Raw genomic sequence first — 14,959 nt, 5'->3', positions numbered from 1 at the left:
ACAGCCCCATGGAACCACAGCTGGCATAGTCCTTTGGCACAGTTGGCACATACCCCTTGGAACAACAGCTAGCATACAGCCTTGGCACCACAGCTGGCACAGCCCCATGGAACAACAGCTGGCACAGTCCCTTGGCACATCTGGCACAACCCCTTGGCACAGCTGGCACAGTCCCTTGGCACCACAGCTGGCACAGCCCCATAGAACAACAGCTGGCACAGCCCCTTGGCACCACAGCTGGCACAGCCCCATAGAACAACAGCTGGCACAGCCCCTTGGCACTTTATTGGGCACAGGCAGCCCTGGCAGGGCCTGGCAGGGAGGGAGGGGGTGGGGGTGAGGAGCAGCAGCGGTGCCCACAGGCCAGGGGGTGCCCAGGGTGGGCAGAGGCCGGGGGGGGGGTGCCCGGGGGGCGCTCAGGAGGGGGGTGGGGCGGGGCGGCGGGCACGGTGCTTGGCATACTTGAAGGTCTGCAGGGGATTGGTTCTGCCCTGGGGCCTGCAGAGAGAGAGGCAGAGAGGTGAGGGCAGAGCCCCCTGGCACCTCAGGGGGCACGGGGAGGGGGGAGGGGCAGGCCGGGGCTCACCCTGCAGCTGGCACCGCGCCGCCTGGCACCGCCCCCGGGCAGCCTCCGGCGCTTCCGCAGCTCCGGCCTGGCGATGCCACGCAGGCTGGCGGGCACTGCGGGGGGCACAGCGTCACACACTGCCACCCCCACAGTGCCAGCAGCCCCCTGAGCCCCCCACAGTGCCACCCCCAGGCTGCCAACCCTGAGCCCCCCACAGTGCCCCCCATCCCTTGTGCCCCTGCCCAGCAGGGTGAGGCAGGAGCAGGTGGTGCCCGGGGGGGGCAGGGGGTGCCCGAGAGGGGCAGGGGGTGCCCAGGGGGGGCAGGGGATGCCCAGGTCAGGGGGTGCCCGGGGGGGGGGCAAGGGGGTGCCCAGGTCATGGGGTGCCCAGGGGGGGCAGGGGGTGCCCGGGGGAGCAGGGGGGTGCCCAGGTCAGGGGGTGCCCGGGGGGGCAGGGGGTGTACAGGGGGCAGGGGGTGCACAGGGGCAGGCGGTGCCCGGGGGGGCAGGGGGTGCCCGGTGCCAGGCGGTGCCCGGCGGCAGGCCGTACCCAGGTAGTCCGGCAGGTGGCGCAGCTGGGGCTGCAGGCTGGCAGGGTGCAGGGGGCGGTCGTGGCGCAGCAGCAGCAGGTCCCTGGGGTTGTCCTCGAAGTGGCACTGGGCACCCGCGGGAGGGCACAGGGGAGGGGTTGGTTGGCATCACCCCCCCCCATGGCACCCTCACAGCCTGCCCACAGCCCAGGGGGGTTGGCACCACCCCCAGAGCCTGCCCAGGGACACCCAGAGCCCAAGGGGGGTTGGCACCACCCCCAAAGTCCCACCCAGAGCCCAGGGGGGGTTGGCACCCCCAGCCCACCCCCAGAGGCCAAGAGAGTTGGCACCACCCCCAGAGCCTGCTCAGAGCCCAGGGGGGTGGCACCACCCCCAGAATCCCACCCAGAGTCCAGGGGGGTTGGCATCACCCCCCACAGCCTGCCCAGAGACCAAAGGGGATTGGCAGGGGGTGGCAGGGGGGGTGGCAGGGGGGGTGGCAGGAGGGTGGCAGGAGGGTGGCAGAGGCTGGCACAGGTGGGCACCTTCAGCTTCTCCGAGTTGAGCAGCTCCTCCTTGATCTCCCTCAGCCTGGCCTCCTTCACTGCCTGCTTGGTGACCGAGCGCATGGCATCCTGGGGGGCACAGAGGGCACAGCTTGGCACACTGCACCCCCCCCCAGCCTGCCCCTGCCTCCCCCCCCCACAACCTCCTTGACCTCCCCCCCCACAGCCCCAACCCACCCTGTGCCCACCCCAGCTACCCCCCACACTGCTCCCTGGGCACCCAGCCTCCTCCTGTGCCCCCCTGGACCCCCAAAAACACCCAAATCCCTCCTGTGCCCCCTCCAGGTGCCCAGGTCACCTCCTGTGCCACCTCAAACCTCCTCCTTGCCCCCCTGGTACCCCCAAACCTCCCTCAGAGCACCCCAATGCCCCCTGTGCCCCCCTGCAGGTGCCCCAAGCCACCTCCTGTGCCACCCCACACCTCCTCCTTTGCCCCTTCAGACCCCAACCTCCCCTGCAGGCGCCCCAAGCCTCCCCGTGTGCCCCGTGGCGCCCCCCAGCGGCGGCGGGGGGGCACCGCTCACCCTGCAGCGGTAGCGCAGGCTCTCGATCTCCTGGGTGCAGAGCTGGTAAGGCTGCAGGGGGCACTGCCCGGCCTCTGTGGGCACAGCTGGGGGTCAGCCCGCGGGCACCGCGCCCCCTGCCCGCCCCCCCCCCGTCCCCAGCCCCTCCCCCTGACCTCCTGCCAGGGCCTCCTCGATGCGTGCCAGGGCCGGGTACTCCTCGGGCAGCGCCAGCGTCAGAGCCGTGCCAGGCTTGTCGGCCCGGGCGGTCCTGCGGGGGGGCGGGCACACACAGCTGGCACCCGGGCACCCTCTGCCCCCCTGGCACCCCCCCCACCCCCCTCCCAGCGTGCCCATTCCCCCTGGCACCTCCAGGGCCCCCCGGGCACTCCTGCAGCTCGCCCAGTGCCACCCTCGGGCATCCTTTGTGCCCAGGGAGCAGCCAGCAGCACCCCTGCTGCCCTGGGCACGGTGCCACCCCCCCAGGCCCCCTCCTGGGCACACCCAGGGGTACCCCACCATCCCCTTTGCCCCCTCCACACACCCCAGGGGTGCCCCAAAGCTTCCTGGCACCTTGGTGCCCACTTGCCCCTCACCCACAGCTGTCCCTGCCCTTCACCCCTGGCACCCACCCTGCTCCTGGGGCACTGTGCCACCCCTCAGACCCCTCCTGGGCACCATGGGCACACCCCTGGGCACTCCATTATCCCCCCCAGATGCCAGGGGTACCCCAAAGCTCCCTGGGCATCTTTGTGCCCACTTTGCCCCTACCATCACCACTAACAGTCACCCTGCACCTAGGGCACCTTGGCACCTTCATGGGCACACCCCTGGGCACTGCCTTTGCCCCTCTGCCCTCCCCACCCTGTGGGCACCCCCAAGCCAAGGGAGCAGCCCTGGCAAGGAGGGGAGGGGTGGGTTGGGTGGCACTGAAGGGGGCTCCCCTTCACCCTGCTCCTGGGGCACGGTGCCATCCTCAGACCCTTCCTGGGCACCATGGGCACACCCCTGGGCACCCCATTACCCTCTCTGCTCTGCTCCACACACCCCAGGGCTACCCAAAGCTCCCTGGCACCTGGGTGCCTGCTTTGCCCCTCCCCTTCACCCCTGGCACCCACCCTGCTCCCCTGGGCACTGTGCCACCCCTCAGACCCCTCCTGGGCACCCCCAGGGGCACCCCCCCTTCCCCTTTGCCCCCTCCCCACACCCCAGGCTCCCTGGCACCTCGGTGCCCACTTTGCCCCTCCCCACAGCTGCCCTTCCCCTTCCCCCCTGGCATCCACCCTGCTCCTGGGGCACTGTGCCACCCCCCCAGACCCCTCCTGGGCACCCCTCTGGGCACCCTACCTTCCCCTTTGCCCCGTCCCCACACCCCAGGGGTGCCCCAAAGCCGCCTGGCACCCGGGTGCCCGCTTTGCCCCTCCCCCCTGGCAGCCCCCTGCCCCCTGTGGGCAGCTGGGCACCTTCCTGGGCACGCTGCCCACCTGCCCACGCGGTGGATGTAGGCCTCCACGCTGCCCGGGACGTCGAAGTTGATGACCGCTGCCACGTCCTGGAAGTCGATGCCCCGTGCCACCCCGAACTCAGGGTCCTGCCCCCTGCTGGCCAGGGCACAGCGCTGGCACCCCCAGGGGCACGGGCACCCCAGGCATGCCAGGAAAGAGGAAGGGGCACAGGGAGGGCTGAGAGCCAACCTCCGCGCTGGGCACCGCCAGCCAGGGCGGGCACGGGGCAGCCCCAGGGGGGCACAGGGGGCACAAGGACCCCCCCCCAGACACAGGGCTGCCCCAGGGGGCACAGGGGGCACCCCCTGGGCACAGGGCAGCCCTGTGGGCACAAGGGCAAGGACCTCCCACTGAGGGGGCACAGGGGGCACAAGGACACCCCCTGGGCACAGGGCAGCCCCAGGGGGGCACAGGGGCAATGATCTCCCACTGAGGTGGCACAAGGACCCCCCCCTGGGCACAGGGCAGCACTGTGGGCACAGGGACCTTGGTGGGCACAGAAGCACTCAGGTGGTGGCACCCACAAGACCCTGGTGGCACCCCAGGGACCTCACTGGCACACACAGAGTGGCACACACAGAGTGGCACCCACAGGGTCTTCTTGGCACCCAAGGGACCTCAGTGGCACCCCCAGGGTGGCACCCCCCGGGGCTTTGGTGACACCCCAGGGACCTCCATGGCACCCAGGGCATGTCAGTGGTACCCACAGGGCTTTGGCAGCACCCAAGGGACCTCAGTGGCACCCAAGGGAGCTGGGTGGCACTGAGAGGGTGGCACCCCCAGGGCCTCAGTGGCACCGTCAGGGTGGCAGCCCCGGGGCCTGGGGGGCAGTGCCAGGCCTCACCTGTGGGCAGCAGGGGCAGCTGCCTTGCGGCCCTTGCGGCCCTTGCGGGTGGGCACCTTGCTGGGCAGGGCTGGCAGCTCCTCGTCGGTGGCCACGATGTAGTCGTAGATGCCAAGGTTGAACTGGGTGAGGATGTGGGCCCTGGGCACCAGGGGGATGCCCATCAGCCTCCCCCCTGCTGCCCAACCCCCTGGGCACCCTCTGCCCCCCTGGTACCCCCCCTCCCAGCATGCCCATTCCCCCTGGCACCTCCAGGGCACCCTCAATGCCCCTGGGCACCCCTGCAGCTCGCCCAGTGCCACCCTGGGGCATCCTTTGTGCCCAGGGAGCAGCCAGCAGCCCCCCTGCTCCCCTGGGCACGGTGCCACCCCCCAGACCCTTCCTGGGCACACCCCTGGGCACCCCACCTTCCCCTTTGCCCCCTCCACACACCCCAGGGGTGCCCCAAAGCTCCCTGGCACCCTGGTGCCCACTTTGCCCCTACCCACACCTGCCCCTCCCCTTCCCCCCTGGCACCCACCCTGCTCCCCTGGGCACGGTGCCACCCCTCAGACCCTTCATGGGCACACCCCTGGGCACCCCACCTTCCCCTTTGCTCCCTCCACACACCCCAGGGGTGCCCCAAAGCTCCCTGGCACCCACTTTGCCCCTACCCACAGCTGCCCCTCCCCTTCCCCCCTGGCATCCACCCTGCCCCTGGGGCACGGTGCCACCCTCAGTCCCTTCCTGGGCACACCCCTGGGCACCTCATTATCCCCAATGCCCTCCTCCACAGATGCCAGGGGGACCCCAGAGCTCCCTGGGCATCTTTGTGCCCACTTTGCCCTCACCATCACCACCAGCAGTTACCCTGCACCTAGGGCACCTTGGCACCTTCATGGGCACACCCCTGGGCACTCCCTTTGCCCCTCTGCCCTCCCCACCCTGTGAGCACCCCCAAGCCAAGGCAGCAGCTCTGGCATGGAGAGGAGGGGATGGATGGCACTGAAGGGGGCACCCCTGGCAGGGAAGGGAGGGATCGGTTGAGTGGCACTGAAGTGGGCACTGCAGGAGGCAGGGTGGCACAGACCTGGAGCTGGCGGGCAGCTGGGCATTGAGGGCACAGGGGGGGCAGGGTGGCACACACCTGGAGCTGGCTGGCAGCTGGGCATTGAGGGCACAGGGAGGGCAGGGTGGCAGCGCAGGGGGGGCAGGGGGGCACACACCTGGAGCTGGCTGGCAGCTGGGCATTGAGGGCACAGGGAGGGCAGGGTGGCAGCACAGGGGGCAGGGTGGCAGCACAGGGAGGGCAGGGTGGCAGCACAGGGGGCAGGGTGGCACAGACCTGGAGCTGGCTGGCAGCTGGGCATTGAGGGCACAGGGGGGGCAGGGTGGCACAGACCTGGAGCTGGCGGGCAGCTGGGCATTGAGGGCACAGGGAGGGCAGGGTGGCAGCGCAGGGGGGGCAGGGTGGCACACACCTGGAGCTGGCTGGCAGCTGGGCATTGAGGGCACAGGGGGGGCAGGGTGGCACAGACCTGGAGCTGGCTGGCAGCTGGGCATTGAGGGCGCAGGGAGGGCAGGGTGGCAGCGCAGGGGGGGCAGGGTGGCACAGACCTGGAGCTGGCTGGCAGCTGGGCATTGAGGGCACAGGGAGAGCAGGGTGGCACAGACCTGGAGCTGGCTGGCAGCTGGGCATTGAGGGCACAGGGGGGGCAGGGTGGCACAGACCTGGAGCTGGCGGGCAGCTGGGCATTGAGGGCACAGGGAGAGCAGGGTGGCACAGACCTGGAGCTGGCTGGCAGCTGGGCATTGAGGGCACAGGGGGGGCAGGGTGGCACAGAGCTGGAGCTGGCTGGCAGCTGGGCATTGAGGGCACAGGGAGGGCAGGGTGGCAGTGCAGGGAGGGCAGGGTGGCACAGACCTGGAGCTGGCTGGCAGCTGGGCATTGAGGGCACAGGGAGGGCAGGGTGGCAGCACAGGGGGGGCAGGGTGGCACACACCTGGAGCTGGCTGGCAGCTGGGCATTGAGGGCACAGGGGGGGCAGGGTGGCACAGACCTGGAGCTGGCTGGCAGCTGGGCATTGAGGGCACAGGAGGGGCAGGGTGGCAGCACAGGGGGCAGGGTGGCAGCACAGGGGGGGCAGCGTGGCACAGACCTGGAGCTGGCTGGCAGCTGGGCATTGAGGGCGCAGGGAGGGCAGGGTGGCAGCGCAGGGGGGGCAGGGTGGCACAGACCTGGAGCTGGAGGGCAGCTGGGCATTGAGGGCACAGGGAGGGCAGGGTGGCACAGACCTGGAGCTGGCTGGCAGCTGGGCATTGAGGGCACAGGGAGGGCAGGGTGGCACAGACCTGGAGCTGGCTGGCAGCTGGGCATTGAGGGCACAGGGAGGGCAGGGTGGCAGCACAGGGGGGGCAGGGTGGCACAGACCTGGAGCTGGCGGGCAGCTGGGCATTGAGGGCACAGGGGGGGCAGGGTGGCACAGACCTGGAGCTGGCTGGCAGCTGGGCATTGAGGGCACAGGGGGGGCAGGGTGGCACAGACCTGGAGCTGGCAGGCAGCTGGGCATTGAGGGCACAGGGAGGGCAGGGTGGCAGCACAGGGGGGGCAGGGTGGCACAGACCTGGAGCTGGCGGGCAGCTGGGCATTGAGGGCACAGGGGGGGCAGGGTGGCACAGACCTGGAGCTGGCGGGCAGCTGGGCATTGAGGGCACAGGGAGGGCAGGGTGGCAGCGCAGGGGGGGCAGGGTGGCACAGACCTGGAGCTGGCGGGCAGCTGGGCATTGAGGGCACAGGGAGGGCAGGGTGGCAGCACAGGGAGGGCAGGGTGGCACAGACCTGGAGCTGGCGGGCAGCTGGGCATTGAGGGCACAGGCGGCGATGCCGAACTGCTCGAGGAAGAGCTTGAGGCGGTAGCAGCGGGGCAGGGTGCCCACGAAGAGCAGGGCACGGCCCCGCAGCAGCCCCAGCTTCAGCAGGGCACACAGCAGCAGGAACTTGTCCTCCTCCTGGGCACAGCGCAGGGCAAACTGCCGCAGCTGGCAGCTGCCGGGCAGCCGGGGCTGGGCCGGGCACAGCCGCACCTGGCACGGGGATGGCATCGCTGGGCACGGCCCCAGGCGGCCCCAACCCCCCCTGTGCCCACCCCAGGTACCCCCACACTGCCCCCTGGGCACCCAACCCTCCCCTGTGCCCACCCCAGACACCTCCACACTGCCCCCTGGGCACCCAACCCCCTCCTGTGCCCACCCCTGACCCCCTCAAACCTCCCCTGAATGCACCACATCTCCCCCTGTGCCCCCCCATGCCACCTCCTGTGCCACTTCAGACCCCAACCTCCACTCCAGGACCCCCAAACCTCCTCCTGTGCCCCCCTGGCATCCCCCAAACCTCCCTCACACCACCCCAATGCCCCCACACTGCCCCCTGGACCCCCCTGGACCTCACAGAGCCCCAAATGCCCCTCTGTGCCCGCCTGCAGGTGCCCCCCCAGGCGGTGCCCCCCCGTGCCCTCACCGGGTTGTGCAGCACCAGCTCGTTGAGGGCCTCCACGTCGGGGTTGAAGGTGGCAGACATCAGCAGGGCCTGGTAGATCTTGGGCAGCTGGCTGGGGTGGCACAGACACCTGGGGCTCAGTGCCAGCCCCCCCACCTTGGCACCAAGCCTGGCAACGCCCAGGATCCCTCTCCCGAGCCCCACAGCCTCCTTCGGTGCCCCCCAACCCCCCTGGCTGTGCCCCATCCCCCCCCCATGCCCTCCAGTCCTGGCAGTGCCCCCTCAAACCCCTTGGCTGTGCCCCCCCCCCATGCCCTCCAGCCCTGGCAGTGTCCCCCAACCCCCCTGACAGTGCCCCAATCCCCCCCCCCATGCCCTCCAGCCCTGGCAGTGCCCCCCAAACCCTTTGGCTGTGCCCCCCCATGCCCTCCAGGTCCTGGCAGTGCCCCCTCAGACTCCCAGGGTCCCCCAGACTCCTGTCTGTGCCCTCACATCCTCCAGCCCCAGCAGGGCCACCAGTCCCTTGGCAGTGCCCTCTGCACCCCTGGCAGTGCCCCCAGCCCCAGCAGTGCCCTCCCCACCCCTGGCAGTTCCCCCAGTCCCCTAGCAGTGCCCTCTGCACCTCTGGCAGTGCCTCCTCACTCCTGGCAGTGCCCTCCCCACTCCTGGCAGTGCTCTCCCCACCCCTGGCAGTGCTCCCAGTCCCCTAGCAGTGCCCTCCCCACCCCTGGCAGTGCCCTCCTCACTCCTGGCAGTGCCCCCCCAATCCTCCCAGCACCCCCAGACCCCCAGGGTCCCTCAGACTCCTGCCTGTGCCCTCACATCCTCCAGCCCCAGCAGTGCCCCCAGCCCCAGCAGTGCCCTCCCCACCCCTGGCCGTGCCCCCCCAGCCCCAGCAGTGCCCTCCCCACCCCTGGCCGTGCCCCCCAGACCCCTGGCAGTGCCCTCCCCACCCCTGGCCATGCCCCCCAGACCCCTGGCAGTGCCCTCCCCACCCCTGGCCGTGCCCCCCAGCCCCCTGGCAGTGCCCCCCAGGGTGCCCCTCACCAGAGCAGGGCCTTGATGTCCTCCCCGAAGCCGAAGCTGAGCAGCAGGTCAGCTTCATCCAGCACCAGCAGCTCCAGGGAGCTCCTCAGGCTCAGGCTGTTGGCATTGAGGTGTGCCAGGACCCTGCCCGGGGTGCCAACCACCACGTCTGGCTTCTCCATCAGCACGGGCCTGGGGGGCACAGCAGGGAGGGAGTGAGGCCAGCAGGGGGGACGCGGCCTGGGGGGCTCAGCACCACCAACCCAGGGCCAGGATGCTGGAGGGAGCCAGGAGGTCTCTTCTGCCCAGGGGGAGGTGATGGAAGAGGAGGAAATGGCCTCAGGTTGCCCCAGGGCAGGTTCAGGTTGCCCATGAGGGACAATTTCTGCCCCCTGAGGCTTGCCCAGGCCTGGCCCAGGCTGCCCAGGGGCAGTGGTGGAGCCCCCAGGGGCAGTGGTGGAGCCCCCAGGAGCAGTGGGGGAGTCCCCAGGGGCAGTGGTGGAGCCCCCAGGGGCCTGATCCTGCCCCATATGGACCTTACCCAGCCTCACAGGAACCTGATCCTGCCCCACATAAACCTTACCCAGCCCCACAGTGGCCTGATCCTGCCCCACATAGACCTTACCCAGCCCCACAGTGGCCTGATTCTGCCCCACATAGACCTTACCCAGCCCCACAGGAGCCTGATCCTGCCCCACATAGACCTCATTCAGCCCCACAGAAGCCTGATTCTGCCCTGTAAGGACCTTACCCAGCCCCACAGGGGCCTGATCCTGCCCTGTAAGGACCTCGCCCAGCCCCACAGGGGCCTGATCCTGCCCCACATAGACCTTACCCAGCCCCACACGAGCCTGATCCTGCCCCATATGGATCTTACCCAGCCCCACAGGGGCCTGATCCTGCCCCACATAGACCTTACCCAGCCCCACAGTGGCCTGATTCTGCCCCACATAGACCTTACCCAGCCCCACAGGGGCCTGATCCTGCCCCACATAGACCTTACCCAGCCCCACACGAGCCTGATCCTGCCCCATATGGACCTTACCCAGCCCCACATGGGCCCGATCCTGCCCTACACAGCCTCTCCCCCCCCCAGCCCTACCCCTCCCTGCCCCGCAGGGGTGCCCGGGGGCCGTGCTTACCGCTGGGCGTCGAGGCCGCAGTGGGCACAGAGGTCTGCCACGCGCACCTCGCGGGCACAGAACGCCGCCAGCTGCCGCAGGCTGCGCACCACCTGCTGCCCCAGCTCCTTGGAGGGCACCAGCACCAGCGCCCGCACCGCCTGCGCCACCGCCGAGGAGCCCTGCGCCGGCACCCGGCACCCGGCACCCAGCCCCCGCATTACTGCCGGCACCCGCGGCAGCGCCGGCACCCGGCACCCGGCACCCGCGGCAGCGCCGGCAGCGGGCAGGGCCGGGCAGGGCACCCACCCAGCCGCTGTGCCCACCTGCCCCATGCTGCCCACCCCATACCCAGCCACCCGGCACTGCCCACCCGCCCCATGCTGCCCACCCGTGCCCAGCCACCCTGCACTGCCCACCCACCCCATGCTGCCCACCCATGCCCAGCCACCTGGCACTGCCCACCTGCCCCATGCTGCCCACCCATGCCCAGCCACCCTGCACTGCCCACCCGCCCCATGCTGCCCACCCGTGCCCAGCCACCCTGCACTGCCCACCCACCCCATGCTGCCCACCCATGCCCAGCCACCCTGCACTGCCCACCCGCCCCATGCTGCCCACCCCGTGCCCAGCCACCCTGCACTGCCCACCCACCCCATGCTGCCCACCCATGCCCAGCCACCTGGCACTGCCCACCTGCCCCATGCTGCCCACCCATGCCCAGCCACCCTGCACTGCCCACCCGCCCCATGCTGCCCACCCGTGCCCAGCCACCCCGCACTGCCCACCCACCCCATGCTGCCCACCCGTGCCCAGCCACCCTGCACTGCCCACCTGCCCCATGCTGCCCACCCGTGCCCAGCCACCCTGCACTGCCCACCCGCCCCCTGCTGCCCACCCGTGCCCAGCCACCCTGCACTGCCCACCTGCCCCATGCTGCCCACCCGCTCCCAGCCACCCTGCACTGCCCACCCGCCCCATGCTGCCCACCCGTGCCCAGCCACCCTGCACTGCCCACCCGCCCCATGCTGCCCACCCGTGCCCAGCCACCCTGCACTGCCCCCCTGCCCCATGGTGCCCACCTGTGCCCAGCCACCCTGCACTGCCCACCTGCCCCATGCTGCCCACCCGTGCCCAGCCACCCTGCACTGCCCACCTGCCCCATGCTGCCCACCTGTGCCCGGGCACCCTGCACTGCCCACCCGTCCCATGCTGCCCACCTGTGCCCAGCCACCCTGCACTGCCCACCCGCCCCATGCTGCCCACCTGTGCCCAGCCACCCTGCACTGCCCACCCGCCCCATGCTGCCCACCCGTGCCCAGCCACCCTGCACTGCCCACCTGCGCCCTGCTGCCCACCTGTGCCCAGCCACCCTGCACTGCCCACCCACCCCATGCTGCCCACCCCTGCCCAGCCACCCTGCACTGCCCACCCACCCCATGCTGCCCACCCCTGCCCAGCCACCCTGCACTGCCCACCTGCCCCATGGTGCCCACCTGTGCCCAGCCACCCTGCACTGCCCACCTGCGCCCTGCTGCCCACCTGTGCCCAGCCACCCTGCACTGCCCACCTGCCCCATGCTGCCCACCCGCTCCCAGCCACCCTGCACTGCCCACCTGCCCCATGCTGCCCACCCGTGCCCAGCCACCCTGCACTGCCCACCCGCCCCATGCTGCCCACCCGTGCCCAGCCACCCTGCACTGCCCCCCCTGCCCCATGGTGCCCACCTGTGCCCAGCCACCCTGCACTGCCCATGTGCCCCCTGCTGCCCACCCGTGCCCAGCCACCCCGCACTGCCCACCTGCCCCATGCTGCCCACCTGTGCCCAGCCACCCCGCACTGCCCACCCGCCCCATGCTGCCCACCCGTGCCCAGCCACCCCGCACTGCCCACCTGCCCCATGCTGCCCACCTGTGCCCGGGCACCCTGCACTGCCCACCTGCCCCATGCTGCCCACCTGTGCCCGGGCACCCTGCACTGCCCACCTGCCCCATGCTGCCCACCTGTGCCCAGCCACCCCGCACTGCCCACCCGCCCCATGCTGCCCACCCGTGCCCAGCCACCCCGCACTGCCCACCTGCCCCATGCTGCCCACCTGTGCCCAGCCACCCCGCACTGCCCACCCGCCCCATGCTGCCCACCCCGTGCCCAGCCACCCCGCACTGCCCACCTGCCCCATGCTGCCCACCGGCTCCACAGTGCCCCTGTACCCACCCATGCCCACCATGTTGCACTGAGCCTGCCCCAACCCCCACACTCCATGTATCCCCTGGTGCCCACCCACCCCCGCACTCCCTCTGTGCCCCCCCTGCCCCCCGGTGCCCAACCCTCCCCAGACACCCCTCGGTGCCCCTCTTCCCATGCCCAATACCTCCCAGCAGCCCCGCCGGTGCCCACCCCCCCGCTGCCCGCCGTGCCCACCCCCCGCTGCCCGCCGTGCCCACCCCGCGGTGCCCGCCGTGCCCACCCCGCTGCCCGCCGTGCCCACCCCGCGGTGCCCGCCGTGCCCACCCCCCGCTGCCCGCCGTGCCCACCCCCCGCTGCCCGCCGTGCCCACCCCGCGGTGCCCGCCGTGCCCACCCCGCTGCCCGCCGTGCCCACCCCGCGGTGCCCGCCGTGCCCACGCCCCGCTGCCCGCCGTGCCCACCCCGCGGTGCCCGCCGTGCCCACGCCCCGCTGCCCGCCGTGCCCACCCCGCGGTGCCCGCCGTGCCCACCCCCCCGCTGCCCGCCGTGCCCACCCCCCGCTGCCCGCCGTGCCCACCCGCGGTGCCCGCCGTGCCCACCTTGATGCGCAGGAGGTGCTGCAGCAGGGGCAGGCCGTAGGCTCCCGTTTTGCCGGAGCCGGTGCGGGCCCGGGCCAGGATGTCTCTGCCCTCCAGCGCCAGGGGGATGGCCTGGGCCTGGATGGCCGTGGGGGAGGCCCAGCCCAGCTCCGCCACCGCCTGCGGGGCTCTGTCACCTCAGCGCTGCCCCCCGAGCCCCGGCCGCCCCCAGCCCCACCGCCCCTGCCCCGCTGGCTGCGGCGCCTCCATCCCCCACAGGTGACCCTCAGGTCGCTCCCGATGGACGGCCCTGTCCCGGCCCCCTCACCTGCCATGGACCCCCCCGCTCCTGGCCCCCTCCTCCCGATGGACCCCGCTCGGGTCGTGGCCCTTCCCCCCCATGGACCCCCTCCGTCCCGGCCTCCTCCCCTCCCATGGAACCCCCGCGTCCTGGCCCCCTCCCCTGCCATGGACCCCCCTCGGGTCTTGCCCCCTCCCCTCCCATGGACCCCCCCGGTCCTGGCCCCCTCCCCGGCCATGGACTCCTGCCGGGTGCTGGTTCCCTCCCCTGCCATGGACGCCTCCCCGGTCCCGGCTCCCTCCTTTCCCACGGACCCCGCTCGGGTCCTGGCCCCCTCCCCTCCCCTGTACCCTCACGGTCCCCCAGCGTGAGCCCACAGCCCCGGCTGCGGCCCCCCCGGGCTCACCCTGAGCAGCCTCCCGTCCAGCCCCATGTGCTCGAAGCCCAGCGCGCTGTCCTCCGCCGCCATCTTGGCCGCCGCCAGCCCCTCCGCCGCGCCCAGAGCGGCCGCGGGAGCACGGCTGGGGCGGCGGCGACGCACTGCCCCCTGGCGGCGGAGGACCGCGCAGCACCCCCCCTGCCCCGAGGACTCTCGGATGCCTGCAGCACCCCCGGCCCGGAGCACTCTCTGGACCCCTGCAGCACCCCCGGCCCCGGAGCACTCTCGGATGCCTGCAGCACCCCCGGCCCGGAGCACTCTCTGGACCCCTGCAGCACCCCCGGCCCCGGAGCACTCTCGGATGCCTGCAGCACCCCCGGCCCGGAGCACTCTCTGGACGCCTACAGCACCCCCGGCCCCGGAGCACTCTCGGATGCCTGCAGCACCCCCGGCCCGGAGCACTCTCTGGACGCCTACAGCACCCCCGGCCCCGGAGCACTCTCGGTCGCCTGCAGCACCCCCGGCCCGGAGCACTCTCGGATGCCTGCAGCACCCCCGGCCCGGAGCACTCTCGGACGCCTGCAGCACCCCCGGCCCGGAGCACTCCCGGATGCCTGCAGCACCCCCGGCCCGGAGCACTCTCGGATGCCTGCAGCACCCCCGGCCCCGGAGCACTCTCGGACGCCTGCAGCACCCCCGGCCCGGAGCACTCCCGGATGCCTGCAGCACCCCCGGCCCGGAGCACTCTCGGACGCCTGCAGCACCCCCGGCCCGGAGCACTCTCGGACGCCTGCAGCACCCCCGGCCCGGAGCACTCTCGGATGCCTGCAGCACCCCCGGCCCCGGAGCACTCTCGGTCGCCTGCAGCACCCCCGGCCCGGAGCACTCTCTGGACGCCTACAGCACCCCCGGCCCCGGAGCACTCTCGGATGCCTGCAGCACCCCCGGCCCGGAGCACTCTCGGATGCCTGCAGCACCCCCGGCCCGGAGCACTCCCGGATGCCTGCAGCACCCCCGGCCCGGAGCACTCTCGGACGCCTGCAGCACCCCCGGCCCGGAGCACTCTCGGATGCCTGCAGCACCCCCGGCCCGGAGCACTCTCGGATGCCTGCAGCACCCCCGGCCCGGAGCACTCTCGGACGCCTGCAGCACCCCCGGCCCCGGAGCACTCTCGGATGCCTGCAGCACCCCCGGCCCCGGAGCACTCTCGGATGCCTGCAGCACCCCCGGCCCGGAGCACTCTCGGATGCCTGCAGCACCCCCGGCCCGGAGCACTCTCGGATGCTTGCAGCACCCCCGGCCCCCCCACCCCTTTTTTTTGGGGGGGTAATCGCTGCACCCCCCCAGCTGCCAGGCCGCCCCCTCCCCGCAGCCCCC

General features: G+C 72.2%; 1 protein-coding gene across 1 annotated transcript; it reads right to left on the bottom strand.

Moving 5' to 3' along the window:
- Positions 1–240: 240 nt before the first annotated feature.
- Positions 241–13,704, bottom strand: DDX56 (DEAD-box helicase 56). The gene is made up of 14 exons (XM_068156578.1): positions 13,610–13,704; positions 12,924–13,082; positions 10,160–10,320; positions 9,039–9,209; positions 8,013–8,103; positions 7,335–7,579; positions 4,517–4,657; positions 3,652–3,768; positions 2,344–2,438; positions 2,189–2,262; positions 1,644–1,733; positions 1,119–1,224; positions 586–681; positions 241–496 (listed from the first exon to the last, which is right to left on the bottom strand). Exons 1-14 carry the CDS (start codon positions 13,670–13,672, stop codon positions 417–419), a joined length of 1,689 nt encoding a protein of 562 aa, XP_068012679.1. The 5' UTR covers positions 13,673–13,704; the 3' UTR covers positions 241–416.
- Positions 13,705–14,959: the final 1,255 nt, after the last annotated feature.

The sequence above is a fragment of the Melanerpes formicivorus genome, unplaced genomic scaffold (assembly GCF_026170545.1).
Source record: "Melanerpes formicivorus ecotype bairdi unplaced genomic scaffold, bMelFor1.0.p_v2 SCAF_34, whole genome shotgun sequence".
NCBI classification, from domain to species: domain Eukaryota; kingdom Metazoa; phylum Chordata; class Aves; order Piciformes; family Picidae; genus Melanerpes; species Melanerpes formicivorus.
Note: the sequence above shows the minus strand (reverse complement) of the source record. Positions and strands in the feature narration are given on the sequence as shown.